The sequence below is a fragment of the Castanea sativa genome, chromosome 3 (assembly GCF_040712315.1).
Source record: "Castanea sativa cultivar Marrone di Chiusa Pesio chromosome 3, ASM4071231v1".
NCBI lineage: Eukaryota > Viridiplantae > Streptophyta > Magnoliopsida > Fagales > Fagaceae > Castanea > Castanea sativa.
The window spans coordinates 52948066-52964849 of NC_134015.1; the positions used below are offsets into that span (position 1 = coordinate 52948066).

Genomic DNA, 16784 nt, shown 5'->3' on the forward strand with positions numbered 1-16784 from the left:
TTTCCACGTACATCTTGTCTTTTTACATTCTTACTATCACTTTCTTCTTCTCTAGCTTTTGTCATGTCAAAACTCATATCCTTGTCCCTTAGAAGCTTTTTCATGTAGATATACTATTAGATAACTTATTTTATTCTTCTATATAAGCTCAAATCTAACTTGCACGTACAATAGACAACTTAAATTTCAGTCAAATCTTAGGTGGGTAAAGTTTCAAATTTCAAATCAAAGGTGGGTAAAGTGTCAAATTTCAAATCAAAGGTAGGTAACTTAAATTTTGGTCAAATCAAAGGTAGGTAAAGTGTCAAATCCTCTCTCCCCATGTGTGTGTGTAAAAAAAAAAACTTAGTAATTTCAAAAAAAAAATTCAGCATAACCACAGGTAGGTAAGTTATAATTTTCCCTAAATAAAAATATATATTGATAAAACTATTAGAAAATATTATATACACAACGAATTCGACAATTATGCAAATACGAATAATCATTTGGATCACAATTGGAAAAAAATTAAACGAAATAACAAAGCTAAATATCACACATGAATTGAATCTCTAAACAAACAAAACAAATACCCAATAATCAAAACACTAAAAGAAAAATATTCGCATTAACATCAAAATAATAACAATTTTTAATTAATAAAAATATTTAAATCAATCTTTCGCTTCAAATATAGTTCAATCTTGAATTTCATATACAAAAAAAAAAAAAAAAAAAAAAAAAAAAAAAAAAAAAAAAAAAAAAAAAAAAACCTATAAAACAGAAGTATTAAAGTAAATCATAGAATAAAGTTAGCGATTAATAGAAAAATGTGTGTGCGCTAAAATAATAATGAAAAGTTGAGGAAGAGGATGAAACATTATACATGTAAATAATTGAAGTTAATGTAATTGTAATTGCTAAAGTAGTGATGTGATATAAAAGCAAAAACACTTCCTATCAATACCCAAACTAATATATAAATAAATAAATAAATAAAAACCTATGTCAAAAAAAGAAATATCAAAAGCTAGAAATCAAGAGAATGTTGTCTATCTTGTCAAAAAGAAGAATATTTTATACATTTTATTGTTACATGTGTATAATTTTAATTTCATGTGTTGAAAAAATGGGAAAAAAAACTAAAGTGGTTTAATAAGCCTTTTTTTCCTTATTGCGATTTCTCATTTTTCAATGATGGTGGCTAGAGAATGAGTTGATTTGGTACATAAGAGTGGCATGAGTAATTGCTGATGGCAAGTGCCAAAGATCATGGGTAAATCAAATCAAAGAAGGAGAGAGTATGAACTATTTCTCGAAATTAAAGATCTCTTTACATCTCATAAAATCTATATAATACTAAAAGCTAAAGCGTAATATTTATTGTTGCTACGCTCACGGTGAGTCACATCAGCAGTCATATCATTATTTTCTTTTTAATAATATGCTAAATTATTTTATTTCCATTCTTTTTCTATTAGTCTTTTAACGATTCCACAATTTTCACTTCAGCTTCCATAACACCCCTAACTCCCTCGCTCTCCATTCCTTTCAACTTCCCATGTAAGCTCTTTAATGTCTTAGACTCTCCCTCTCCTCCTATCTTGGCTCTTCATCTCCTAATTGAATCTAACTAGTTCATACCTGTTCAGTTGCCACCACCATCCCTATAAAATCAAAGAGATGATATATAAACCGTTAGAAGCCCTCTATCTCTCTTAACCAGAAGAAGAATGGTTTTAAATTTAGCTCCTGGCAAAAAAGAGCTCATTTCAAAGCAGTAATCATATATTCTTGAGTGGGTATATTGCTTTGTTCCTTAAAATCATATGGTATGTCAAGTCTAATTTATATATTAGAGTACTATGTGTTTTTGTTTTTATTTTTAATTTTTTTTCTTTTTTACTATGATTTGCTGTCAAGTAAAATGGTTTGCTCTCTATTTCAATGCTAAATGTAATCCCAAGATTTGCAATTCTATGTTTCCACATGTTTGATAAAATGACTACAAAAAGAATTAAAAAAAAAAAAAAGATGGCCATGTAGAAGAACAAATAGGAAGAACAAATGTGGAAGAATACTATTATGTTAGTAAACTTCATTCATAAATGGGTTTCCAACGGTATGAAAAATTCCTAAAGTGTGTTTCATTGGATTTATTGTAGCAATGAATATAGTAAAAAGAATATTAGGCAACAATAATTTTGATTCATTATCCTCTTCTCCATTAACATGTTCTAGCAGTTGTTGGTTTTTTCCCCCTTTACCACCTAGATTTCAGAATTTGAAATAAAGAACAAAGATTTGCATAACATATACTTCATATTGGGGTGCGTCGCACCAAAAAAATTACAAGGCATATAATATACTTATATTACAAATAATCTTTATTTTCAGTATCCACATCATCTTTGTCAAAACGGAATAAACTATCTAAAAATTTTGTGACTTTAATAATAATAATAATAATAATAATAATAATCAAATTAATATTAATATTGACAATCAAATTCCTATCTAAAACGGTTCACCAAATATAGACGTCATCAAACACTATAAGAATGACTCTTTGTTTGCCTAGGTAATACAAACATATAAATATATGAGTATGTTTTCTATTTTTTTAATTACTTTAAATTACAATCAATTGTCTTCTCCTCCATTGTACTAGATAAAAGAATTTAGGTTTTAATTACTTAGTATCAATAAATCATAATAATCATTCAAATAATAGTTAAATTCTTACTCATCTAGATATATATGAACAAATCAACATACCATGACATGGAGTCCACAATTATAGGAGTAATTTTCAAGTCTGATTTATATATTAGAGTATTATGTGTTTTTATTTTTATGTCTCTTTTTCTATGATTTGTTGTCAAGCAAAATGGTTTGCTCTCTATTTCTATGCTAAATGTAATCCCAAGATTTGAAATTCTATATTTCCACGTGTTTGATAAAATGACTATAAAAAGGATTTAAAAAAAAAAAAAAGAGACAAAGATGGTCATATAGAAGAACAAATAGGAAAAACCAATGTTGAAGAATACTATTATATTAGTAAACTTCATTCATAAATGGGTTTTCAACACTATGAAAAATTCCTAAGGTGTGTTTCATTGGATTTATTGTAGCAATGAATATAGTAAAAAGAATATTAGGCAACAATAATTTTGATTCATTATCCTCTTCTCCATTAATATGTTCTAGCAGTTGTTAGTTTTCTTTTCCCCCATTACCACTTGGAATCCAGAATTTGAAATAAAGAATAAAGATTTGCATAACGTATACTTCATATTGGGGTGCGTCGCACTAAAAAAATGACAAAGCATATAATATACTTTTTTTAGAGAGTTTCATCTTATGACATCCACTCCTGATGATAACTCTTTATCATCAGACCAAGACACCAATCAGTTTTTAGTGTAGGCGAGGATTGAACCTCAGATCTCTTATACAACTATTATAAACTTTACTAGTTGAGATAACTGAAACCCATAAGCATATAATATACTTATATTACAAATAATATTTATTTTCATTAAGCACATCATCTTTGTCAAAATAGAATACCCTACCTAAAAATTTTGTGACTCTAACATCAAATTCCTATCTAAAACGGTTCACCGAATATAGAAGTCATCAAACACTATAAGAATGAATATATAAGTATGTTCTCTATTTTTTAATTACTTTAAATTACAATCAATTGTCTTCTCTCCCATTATATTAGGAAAAAGAATTTAGGTTTTAATTATTTTTTGGCGAAAATCACATTTTCGTCCCTACATTTTCAGACGATTCCCACTTTGATCCCTATATTTTATTTTCACCGCATTTAGTCTCTATTTAGAAAAACGCTATCCATTTTAGTCATTTCTGTCAATGCTCTAACGGCAAAGTCCTAGGTGGCAAACGGAACTATTAAAATAATAATAAAATTTTTTATTTTGGCATTTAAAAATTCCACATCAGCATTTAAATTTTAAAAAAAATTATTAATTTTAATTAAATAAAAAAAAATTAAAACAGAATTAAAAACCAAAAATCACATGAATTGAAATCTATAAGTGTGTCTTGAACAAAAACAACAAGACCACAAACCCAGAAATTTATTATAAAAAAAAAAAAAAAAAAAAAAAACAACAACAACTATTCAAGACCGAGTTCTCCAGCAAATCACTAATCCACATGATTTTCACAAATCAAACCCATAAACCCAATAAACAAATCAATCTCCAACAAACCCATAAACCTATATTTTCTTAGGAAACAAACACAAAATAAACCCAAAAAATTTAGCTTTCTTCCTCACCACCACCAAGAATATCCCTCAAAGACCTGTACACAATCCTCGGTTGCTTTGAGCACCCGAACATAGTGTGACTCTTGCCCGAATCCATTGGACCGTACATCATAATGGTGCATTTTTCTCCTAACTTCACGCTATGGATTCTTGACTCCACGAATGTCTTGTAGAAGAGATCAAGGTCTTGGTCTTCGGAAAGAGAAACCCCATTTAGGCTAAAGTCCCGGTAGCCAAATTGGCTCGAACCCGAATGGAATGGTTGTTTGAATTAACATTCAAATCGAAGTGGGTTTTTCTTTCCGATCTGGTAGTCTCGGATGCAAGCGATTACTTCGACTGGGTGTTCTTGTGGGTGTGGGGTTTCTTTGGCCAGTGTGTTTGGATTTGAAGATGGGTTTGGTTTGTTTGCATTGTTGTACTGCAAACGAAGACTGGATTGTGGTGTTTTGATTTGTGTTGGGTGGGCTTGATTTACTTTTGAAGATGACATGGGAGCCATTGGAATGAGAACCAAGAAGAAATTTCAAGATTGAGTCTAAAGAAGACTCCAAGAGAGACAAATAATTTTGTTTGTGTGTTAGATCTGGGTTTGTGTTCTTGTTGTTCTTGTTCAAGACACACTTAGATCTCAATTCATGTGATTTTTGGTTTTTAATTCTGTTTTTAATTTTTTTATTTAGTTAAAATTAAATAATTAATTTTTTAAATTTAGATGCTGATGTGGCATTTTTTTAATGCCAAAATAAAAAAATTTATTATTATTTTAATAGTTTCGTCTGACACCTAAGACTTTGTCATTAGGGCATCGACGGAAATGACTAAAATGGATGGTGTTTTTCTAAATAGGGACTAAAAGTGGTGAAAATAAAAGATAGGGACCAAAGTGAGAATTGCCTGAAAATGTAGGGACGAAAATGTGGTTTTTGCCTTAATTTGTTTTATTACTTAGAATCAATAAATCACAATAATCATTCAAATAATTGTTACATTCTTACTCATCTAGATATATATGAACAAATCAACATACCATAACACGGAGTCCACAAGTATAGGAGTAATATTCAACTGCACAAAAATTTACACTAAGATTTGTCTTCTTTTCATTTCTACTTTTTTTTATGTCAATTTAAATTCATTGTTTTTGTAAAACCATGTTTACTCTACACTATTAAATTATGAAGTTTCTAGGGTATGTCATATATTTGATGGCTGATTTAAATGATTTCTTGACAAATTGCTTTGAATAATTTAATAAGTTACATTATATATCTTTGGTTTTTTTTTTTAGTAATGGTAGTTTATTAACTTATTTGGTAAGAATTTTTTCTTGGCAATTCACAAAATGATCCTTAACGAATTATTATTATAAATTTTTTGCTTTAAAATAAGTTTAACCATAAAATGATCATTAAAAATATTCTCACACATCACGTGGGTTTGCGGCTAGTAAAAATATTTTAAAAAAAACTCTTTAAAGCTTAAGAAACACAATATACTAAAATTAAAGAGAAAATATTTTGAAGACAAAATATTATAGATAATTTAAAAGAATTTTGGTCTAAATCTTGAACACCGCAACTCCATAAAATTCACACTAATAATAGTACTTTATGATTGCACAATTAGAATTTTGGTTTAATTCTTGAACACTGACTTGGAAATTAATTACATGAGTATTTAGTTCCATACAATGTGATATGTACTGATCTATAAACAAAACCAACTTTACAAAAGCTAAAATCTATTTCCTTTTTTTTTTTCAAGGATCTGATAAGCAAAAGATGAATTGCAAAATACCTACAATGTGCATGAGGTGTTTTGTAAATCTTGAATGCTATAGTGCGTTTAGGTATTCCAACGTGTGTATAGAGAGAGAGAGAGAGAGAGAGAGAGAGAGAGAGAGAGAGAGAGAATTTGTAGGAACTATAGATTTATTTTTTAAACCTGAGAGAGGGGTAGGGTTGCTAGGATTTTGAGGTGGGAAGAGAGGAGTTATAACTTATAGCTTATAACGTGTCTTTTTTTCTTCTAATTAATTGAATCCAAACATGAGTTTTCTTTTTTAAAATGCTAAAATAAATTATAATGAGGTGTAAATTTGTGAGACTTGCAAAACTGATGTGTCAAATTTTTCAAATGTTAATAAAAATTCAAAAGTTTCGATTTTATATTATATATATAAATAATACAGTATATATTAAAAATAGATGGATATTAAAAATAGGTAGATAGATTAGTTAGGTGCAATACTAGGAACATAACCTCTTTCTTTTTCACAATTTGCTAATGTAACAAATTGTAATTGAGATAACATCAATTTCACATTGGTTCACTGCTAATATCACTTTTATAAAACACCTATCACAATACATCACCTGAATATTGTCATTAGACATACTATGGGTGGCATAGTTTCTTACATTAGTAATGTGCAAAGCAAAAATGAAATCAAACATCAAACAGACACTCTTTTTCTTTCCTGGTGGCTCTTGCTATGCTTTTTCTGCCAGACCTCTTCATATCAATGTATCCGTAGGTAATCATTTTAAACTTACATCTTTAAACTTCACAAGTAACTTCTATCCAAGTTTAAGTAAAGCTTTCTACTCACAAATTTTCCTTTACATATCAACGGGACCCCCCCCCCCCCCCCCAAAAAAAAGGAAAAAGAAAAAATATACTAATTGTATATATCTATATGAAATTTAAGAATTTGGCCCAACAAATTTTAAATATTATATATAGTCAGTTTAATTCATTTGCAATCCAAAAAATTAATGTAATCCGAGAGATTTTAGTCTTGGCTTGAATGAATCTATTTTTGCTTAAAAAATAAGTTTTACTTTAAAAATTTGAGTCTCAAAAAGCTTAACATGAGTCAAATAAACTAGAAAATAAGCACATCTAAACAGGCCTACAAATAGGTGTAGTGATGTTTTTGGGTCTTGTATGATTGACCCTCCGGTTGGGGGGTCTACAAGGAAGCTTGTCTTTTCTCTTTTTTTTTCTTCGTTTTTTTTCCTCCTCCCCAATGGTTTACACTTTAGAATGCAAATGAATATGCTTGCATTGTTTCGAGCTTTTTTCATGTGAAACAAAGCAAGATTTTAATGAACTCCAATGTTCCATTACTAGTTTACCCTCAGTGACAAACCAGTTTAGATGGCACATAAAGGGTCAAAGGAGTCATTAAGGTACATTCCCTCTACAAAGTTTTAACAGCAAATGAGTGCACTTTATTTTGTAGAGAGTTCCCTCCTACTTTTACCAATTTGCTTTTGCTTTCGTCATAATTATACTTAGTCCTCCACCACCAACACCACCATGGTCAATCTTCCATTCTTCTTCCTCAACCTCAACACCAACGTTTTGAACCCCACTTTGCCAGACTTCCCACAATAGAAAACTCAGAAACTGAACTCCAATGCCTCAGCCAGACAAGAAGATAAGGTACACTATACTCCATGTAAGTAAGCATTCCATTTCTCTCTTTAGTTTTGTAGATTTCTTTGATAGGGAAAGAAACAAAACTCTTTGTTCTTTGTTTAGATGAATTGTTTGCCTTGATATGCCATCTGGGTCTTTAAAAGAAATGAGAGAAAGGAGATGATATATGATAATGCTATAAAATGGTAAACTTTAACTATGAGTTCCTATCTCAATGTTGGGTTACATTTTAAAATTGTAATTGATGCTTATGCGAGTGTGCATGTTTCTTGTGCTTTCTGCTGCAGAATTGTCACTTTATAGTTAACAATTTCATGTAGACATATGATCATGCATTAATTCAAGAGAAGCAAAATAGACAAGAAGAGTTATGTGCACACCAAAACCAGAATACATTTCCAATCCATTCATACTAAGTTTCATTACATCAGAAATCAGGGGGAAAAAAATAAAAAATAAGGACTTATTCTATACCCTTTGCACACCCAAAAACAAACAAATAGGAATCCATTTCAACTGGTTAATCCTCCTTTACTCTTCTTTTTTTCTTTTTTCTTTTTTCTCTTTCCTCTATATCTTTCATCATCAATCCTAGGTCGGATATAGGCGAGTTGCCGATGTATAATTACACTCTGAATGACTAGGGATTATATAACAGGTTCTGTACAAATGATAAATCAAGACCAAAAACTGGAACACCCAAAACCTTAAAGCTCAAGGAAAAAACAAAAGGGATGACACACCAAACACAGTAGTTTTCATGTAAGTATCTAGGTAGGAACCCTGGTGGGGAACAAAAAATGCAGAACACGTTAGATGTGTAGGAGAATGCCAGAATGCACCATAACATTCTAGATCTGGGGGTCTTGGATTGCAGATCTTGACATGCCTATGTAAAATTTCAGGCCGGAATTGCTGCAATCCGAAGAAACTGAATTCAAACGAGAAGATGAGAACTCAATAATGGATCTGGACCACATAGCATTTCTATTGTGAGGTAAATCAGAAAGGTTGGTTATAGACTCTGGAGGAGGGCTCTTTTGCAGGTTGGTGGTTGTGAAAGATTAGCACTTGGGTTGGGGCAAGGGGACTCCATTCCAAGTGTTTTTAGTAGGAAGCTCCTTTCCTGAAAAAAATGCAACAAAGTAAGTGGTAAGTCTTTGATCAAATTCTGACACTAACACAATACATAGAAGTAAATTATTATGAGTAACTCTAATTGATCTTTTCTTCTAGCTTCTCCTGTTCTCCAGCCCCTCATTGTGAAAACAAAGGAAATTATCTATACATGGAAGGGGCAGTGCTTGCACTAGAAAATTCGTATGACCCATTTATTGAGTTTGATATCTTATCCTTGACTAACAAACTAATGTGCAAAGAGTGTTCTCCAGGAATAGGGGTGAATTAAACTTTCAGCTAAATGTAAACAACTCATCATCCTTTCAATTTAAGTTGTTGCGACATAGATTAATTAATTCAAAGCAACATCTACAATCCCACTTGGCCTAACTGAGCCTCTTCAAATATATGCATGACCTAGACAATATATCACACTAAGATGAAGGCTTCTGTAGAAGCAATGATGACTCTTTAAGTACTTGGGGCATTTTGACAGTTGCTCAGATATATAGACTTGACTTACTGCCATGATTTTTTCCTTTTAAACTTTTTTTTTTTCTGAGTAAATAAGGGCTGGTGGGTTTCAAACCCCAGTGCCCACCGCCACAAGAGGGGCTTGAACCACAGGGGTATCCCTTGAACCCCATTTTTCCTTTTGAACATAGTGCTATGCATTTATGCAATCTGTAGTATTTGCTTGATTTGTTGTGAGACAACAGTAAAGTTGAACATATGAAAAAAAGGTAGAGAGTTATGGCCACAATAGGATACAGAAATATAGAAGAAGAGGCATAAAAAGCACACAAGCTGGCTCTAAGATTCTCTGAAAGGATTATTATAGTAGTAACAGAGTTTGTTTTATTTAAGTGGAGAGTAGAACATCTTACACTCTTGCTTTATAATATTGTCATATAACTTCAATTTTCCATCAAATCTTGATGCGTGAAATAATTCAAAGCATAATGAAGCACTTAAAATTTTGGTCAAGGTTAAAAATCTAGAGTTCTTATATATGATGTGTCAACAGGATTTATAGTTGTGCAGGATTTGTAGTCCTGTATAATTAACAAGCAATTTCAATGTTTTTTCTCTTTTTATTTCTATTTTCTGTCAGGCTCATGCCGCTCATCAGTGCATTGCCATTGGCTAGGTTTTACCTAAATCTTGTATTACACATGTTGGACTTGATAACGTGATATACATCCTGATTCTGCAGCAGCTTTCTGATCAACTTTTTTCATTATTTTTTTGATAGGTAAAATAGGGGGAGGGGGCTGGTGGGGTTCAAACCCCATTGCCAAGGCACTACAAGAGGAGCTGGAGCTACAGGAGTATCCCTTGAACCCTAGCTATCTGATTATCTTCATTTTGAAGAATTTGCAATTATTAATTATCAAAGATGCTTACTAAGTAAAGAAAAGCAAGTTGCAACTATTTTAGTTGATTTCATCCAAGTCACTATGATTTCTTAGTTTAGTTCTGTTTTGCATGGATAGTCCTTCCCAATTTTCATAATCTTTTCTCCAACTTCTCTCATGTGCCCACCCCAACCCCCCCACCCCTTTTTCCTCTTTTTATGGCCCCAGAAGCAAGGTATTCCATATGCTAAAATGGTAATAACTGCTACTGCTAGACTTGTATTATTGGTTTCATTCTTAATAATTACTGCAACTTCTAATATTTACTGTCCAATATATGGCTTTATCATTAGTAGACTCAAAAGTTCCACTTGTGCTTGATAGTTTCTGTTCAGAAACTTTAGCCATCATCACCATCTCTAATTGCACAAAATACCACAACCACCATTCACCTGACAAAACAACAACAACAAAGCCCTAGTCCCAAAACTATGAGGTCGGTAGTAGATCCTAAACAAACCAATTGGAATCATTCACATGTATTCTTTTTCACTATTCTCTCCTATATAAAATCCTACTCTTTGTCACCTCCTTAAATAAGATGTCCTTTATTTATGAACTACATACACACCTAATAGGTCTTGAACCCACGACCACACCCAGTGAACCCTCTAGCCCATTATTATGATAGCTCATTGGCTACTAGTATTATTTTAGGTCTTCCTAACTCTTTTCGTTCCCTTTCCTTGACAAAAGATACACTCAAATTGTTTGGCTTATAATTAGTCTTAAATCCTTACTAATTCTTTATAATGGCTATATAGTGACTATAAACTGCAGCTGATGAGAATCAGTAGACTCTTATCTTTCTCCAGCCTTCTCTTCTACCCCTGCACTATTCAATAAGTCCCAGACCATTACTACTACTGTCAATTTTTCAGCAGTCAGCTTGAAAGTTGACAACCTTGCAAGTTTTACAGCTATTACTAAAATGAATTATTGAGACTTCTTTCTACTGCTGCTATGGAATGCCATACCACCAACGGTATTGTATTGTTAGAATCATAGTTTTAGGATAACTTACACTTTCTGAAAATTTGGGGCTAGGAATTCCTGCTGCTAATGATCTGAACAGTGGGGTTACTTGAAGAGGGGAACCAAAGTCTGTACTTGATGAGACACAAACAACTCCATCATTGTTTGGTTGTTCATCACAACACATAAAAATCCCTGCAAGAAGATTAGATATTTTATCATTAATTCTAACTTAGTCAGGTGATGTCATATATAAAAATAAAAGAAAGCTTGTAGGTCCTTGTATTCCATATAAGATTTTATTACCTTGCTTTGGGGTTGCACCAGAAATAACCCCATTCTCACATTCGCCAACATCCTTTTGCTCTTCAATATGAATTGATTCTGACCCAGTTCCAATATCCTGATGCAGTGAACATATCTCAGCGTGTCCTTGTTCCAGTTTGTTACCAGCTGAATGCACCAGGAGAGTTGATCCTGAACTGTAGTCAGAGCTACCAGGAGACTCATCATACAGATCAGGTTGCCTAAACAATATTTATAAACACTTAGATGCTGAAACCAAAAAGGGGAAAAATATTAAATTTGAATATTAGTTAAAACCATATGTACTACCTCCAGGATTGTTGACTTCCCTCATTACAACTTCTTAAGTCATCTACCAAATCTTTGAAATCTTCAAGTTGAAGATCAATATCAGGGAATCTATAATTTAGAATATCACATTCTTTGCTTCGGTTCAGGAAATCTTGAAGAGCCTGAAATAATATTTAATAAATATTAGAGAAAATGAAAACTCTGATGTGCATCATATTTAAAGTACAAAGCACATATGTGTGGCTTTAAAGTTTAAACAGAAGCAATCTATATTTTTTTTATATAGCAAATACTGAGATTTCAACCAAGACTCAACTAATATGATGTTGATGATATTATTCTCATTTGGACTGGTTTGGGCATTATGAACCAAAAAACTGCATTCATTTAATTGATGCTTGGAATTGAACTAAGTGAATCCTACATATGCAAACCATATGTACTTTAATATTGGTCCTATCCAACTCAGTGGACCCTTCCTAGAGAAAAACATTGGATGCGATGAAATCAAAGCAAATGCAAAATTATTTCTAACCTTCCAAGCATTTTCAAGACTTTGGTCTGTGTTCTCTGTATTAACTTTAAGTGCGAGTGAGCTGAGCAATTCTGCTTGTTGCATCAAAGCAGTTATCTTTGGGTCATCTTTTTTGAGAAATGTACCCTGAATCTTATCATTCTGAGCTGCTTCTGGATAAAATGAAGAGTAATATCAATTTCTACAAAAGATTGACTGAAGAAAACAAATAACCAGCAGAAAACAAAACCTTCAGAGTAAAAATTAGACTGCATTGTGTTGGTTACATTGAAAAATGATGTCCTATTCTCAAACTTTTTCTACTAATGTGCTTCTTAGGTTTTGCCAGAGCAATCTGAAGCACAGGCACTAAACAAAAAATCTGTTTTTTCTATAGGTGAATTACCATCATTGAGGACTTCCTTGGCACTGTTGACTTGATGTTGGGCTGGCAAGTTATTAATATTGTGGAAGTTCTGAACCAAAACAGCAAAAGGAGCTCTTAGCTGCTGATTTATTGTTCCACATGGCTTATGTGATCTGTCTCTTAAGTTGTAATTCTCTGTGAAATCAGAGATGTGGGTCCTCCTGAGATTGCAAAAAGAATGAGTTCTTCTACTTTGTTAAGCACAAATGCTATATTATATATCTGCATTCAACTTTTACTGTACCTCATCTTCTTTAAGGGTGCTGTAGTCCCTGAAGTTCTATCTGTATTATATCCATTTTGGGGTACAACCCTTTTGTTATTTGAATTGATGTATGAACTAGCATTCTCTTTTGCTAAGGCTTCATATTTTGCTCTCTTCTTGCACAGGGTAGAGAAACGGTTCTTCACAGCATTATCCGTTCTGCATAGCCACCATAATGAATTAAACTCAACTGTATATATATGTAGAAACTTTTTCAAAGAACAGAAGAGGAACTATTATCTACCTGCCTGAAACCACCTTTGCAATTTCTGTCCATCTGTTACCAAACATCTTTTGAGCCTGCAGATCATCGCGAATTATTAGATCACAAGCACATCCAATAATTGGTTAATACTTAGCTAAACTAAAACTGTACTGGGTTTTTTTTTTTTTTTTTTCTTTTTCTTTTTTCCTGCTTAGCTTTTGAAAAGCAGAAAAAGATAACAAAACTTTTAACTGTACCTAAAGAACAGGTTTTGCGACACCATTAACTCAAATAATGAGCTGCTAGGACTAGCAAAACATGTGATAACCAAACAAATACTAAAACAAAACAACATTTCCTCTTAAACATTATATTCCTTTTAAAAAATTAAAAAATTAAAAAATTAAAAAGTAAAAGGAAAAAAAAAATCCATTTGAACTTCATCAATTACCTCACATAAGAGAAGGTCCTCCTCCGGCGACCACCCGCCTTTCTTGAAATCAGAATTCAAGTATGTATACCACCTGCACCATTGCCAACCATATAAGATTAAGGCTAATAAGCATCAAAACAAATAACAGGACAAAACAGAGGACCATATTGTTTTTTTCTTTTATAAGGAGAGAAGGTGCCAATTGATATATATCATTGTCAATCTAACCTACCTTCTTCTACACTGCCGTGTCGTTTTGTCCTTGAACTTTGATGCAATAATCGCCCAACTACATTCATGGATTACAAACAAACTCATTATATTTCATCAATTAACAGTACTTTACTTCATAAACAAAAACGAAAGAGACCCTTTTCTTTTGTACACACACAAACAAAGAAAGAAATCCATACTTCTCTGTTCCATGAAGACCAATTTGTTCACGGAGTATATCATCCTCCTGCAAATTCAAATACCCTTTTAGTTATGTATATCACAAAATGAAAGTAAACAGAGAATCAAATATTAAAATATATAAAAGTGGGTGACACACAGTCACTCAGACAAACCTCTTGACTCCACGTAACAATGTGACGCTCCTTCTTCTTAGAATCTTCGTTGCTGTTGTTGTTATTAATCTTCTTCTTCTTCATACTCTCTTGCATTGTTTTTACTAGTCACTGTGACTCTCTCTCTCTCTCTCTCTCTCTCTCTCTCTCTCTATGACTCACTCACTTTCTCTCTTGGACGCTCTCACTCTTTTTAAGCCAACCTTTATGGTGTGAGAGTTATATAACATTAAAAAAAAAACTTTAAAAAAAAAAAAAAAAAAGCAAAGAAATTTTTTTCAAAAACCCAAAAAGGAACCACACCGTTCCGTCTCTCTTTCTCTCTCTCTTTAATCTTTACAAAGACTATTTGCTTCAAACGGTGTCGTAGGCAATAAATACAATCACAAAGCTCAGACTCTGTCTCTCTCTCTCTCTCTGAAAAGCTCTATAAAACTAAAACCAAAAAAATTGCCTTGGATTCTAACTTTTGAGTCCACGCTATATCCTGGATTCAATCAAAAAAAAAACACGACCACCGAAATCAAAAGACATATATGAAGAGAGAGAGAGAGAGTTGAAGCCAAAAATGGCATACGACTTGTTAGTAGTACTAGTACTTGCGAAAAAGAAAACTCTGTATGTGATTGGATTGGGTTGGATCCACTTAGTAATACACTTTTTTTTTTCTCGAAAACCAAGAAACCGTTTTTCAAACAAGTGTAGTACTTATAATGTTAGTAGTAAAAAGAAAAGACAAAAATGGGGATCTGAAGACAACTTACGATGAGTTGTGTTGTGTTCTGTTTCAGTTGTTGTTGCTGTTGGTGTTGTTGTTGTCTCTGAGAATAAACACTGTTTGGATTGGGAGATTTAAGAGAGAGAAAGGTAGTGAGAGAAAGAGAGATGAGTATGTGTTTTGTGTATGTATGATGTGAATGATGATCTGTAGCTTTTTGAAAAGACACACACTTGCAGGGTTTTTTATTTTGTTTTAATGAGAGAAAATAAATAAATAATAATTTAAATCAACGGATTCTTTTGCTTAGTGCGCGGGTATGAGGGGAAGTTTGAAAAAAAAAATAACGCTGAATTCCATGAGATAACATTAATGAATGGGGGCGTGGACTATCCCCACCTTCTTCACCAAAATTATCACATATTTCTACTTTTTTTTTTTCTTTCTTTTTTTTGTTGCATATAATTATCGTATATCAATATTATACTCTACTAAGGGGATACATATTTTTAATAATTATATATACATGTAGAAAGATTTTAACTTTTTTTTTACTGGTTTAGGTGGCAAGGTGTGATAGGTGTTAAAAAAACTGGTGTCAACAAGTGAGACCATATAAAAGTGATGATACTTTGAGATCCGCTTATTTTGCTGAAAGTACTATATATAAAGGTAAAAGTTAGCTGAAATAGTATAGTAAGACCCATGAATAATACCAAAAAGTACAGTGGGACCCATAAATAGTAGCAAAAATAAGCTGAATAGTGAAATAAGTTGGCAAAATTAATCATGTCAAACAGACACTAAGTAGTAAAAATCTTTTATAGTTGAGTGATATAACTCCTCTCCCTTATTAGAGTGGCTTTTTTTTTTATAAAGTTTCAACTTATAACATTTGTTTCTAGTTATTATATTTTTTATCATCAGACTAAGGCATCAATTGGTTTTTGGGGTATGCGAGAGATTGAATCCCTGATCTCATATTTAAAACCACCAGAGACTTTTTCAATTGAATCAACTGGAACCCGCTTATTATAAGGACCTTTTCATCCATTATTTTCATCTATTGCTGTACTTATTGAATAATAATAATAACATCAACTTGTCACATTAGCCGTTAATAATTTTTTATGTTCCTAATAATATTCATGTATTTATATATTTCATGTATGGATTGGTTTGGTTTGGCTTTGTGTACTTTGTCATAGTTTGAATTTTGGTGATTTTTAAAGGGTACGCGATGATCTACGTGACCTAACCTTCACAATCACAGCTCAATATATCTATTTCAATTCAATGCTTGTTTTGGTTACTCACTTCGCTTGCTTTTCATCTATGTCATCGAATCAATCATGTATTTTAGCAAGTTACACTTTCAATATGCTTGTGGGGGTGTGCTGGCCACCACGTGTCTTGGAGAGAGTGTTGGGGACGCTCTGCTATGATTGGGAGTGGTGTGTGGGTCAGATTTGGGGACAGCAAAATTTTTGGGTCTGATTGGAGCGTGTTTCTTAATTGATTTCATGTTGAGTTGGGGTAAATCTCTCGTCATGTGAATTTTGTTCACGCTCTAGGCGCTTCTAGCCATCCCCCATTGACAAGTTCATAATGTGTGGAGTGGAACTGTGAATGTGAATTCATAGATTTTGAAAGTTCAAAAATTTTCTGTTGGTGCCAAAGGATATGTTATTGGAATATATTTCAGTTTTGCAGTTGGGCTTGTAGACCAATGATACCAATCTATTTTCTTTGTCTTTCAAGTATGATCATCATCAATTGCTCCCATTTGATTAGAATGATGAA

At 32.3% G+C, this 16784-nt stretch overlaps 1 protein-coding gene across 2 annotated transcripts; it reads right to left on the minus strand.

Annotated features, from left to right (window-relative positions):
* Positions 1 to 8109: 8109 nt before the first annotated feature.
* On the minus strand, positions 8110 to 15210 carry LOC142628242 (transcription factor MYB124-like). 2 transcript variants are annotated; one of them, XM_075802303.1, is made up of 13 exons: positions 15028 to 15210; positions 14264 to 14750; positions 14108 to 14154; positions 13927 to 13983; positions 13713 to 13785; positions 13301 to 13356; positions 13036 to 13215; positions 12771 to 12952; positions 12386 to 12534; positions 11869 to 12011; positions 11560 to 11780; positions 11303 to 11448; positions 8110 to 8867 (listed from the first exon to the last, which is right to left on the minus strand). In XM_075802303.1, the coding sequence occupies exons 2-13, from the start codon at positions 14357 to 14359 to the stop codon at positions 8757 to 8759; spliced, it is 1461 nt and encodes a 486-aa protein (XP_075658418.1). In that variant the 5' UTR covers positions 14360 to 14750; positions 15028 to 15210; the 3' UTR covers positions 8110 to 8756. The 2 variants fall into 2 exon arrangements, with proteins under 2 accessions (XP_075658418.1, XP_075658417.1); XM_075802302.1 differs by having other exon boundaries at positions 12386 to 12537.
* Between the last annotated feature and the right edge of the window lie 1574 nt (positions 15211 to 16784).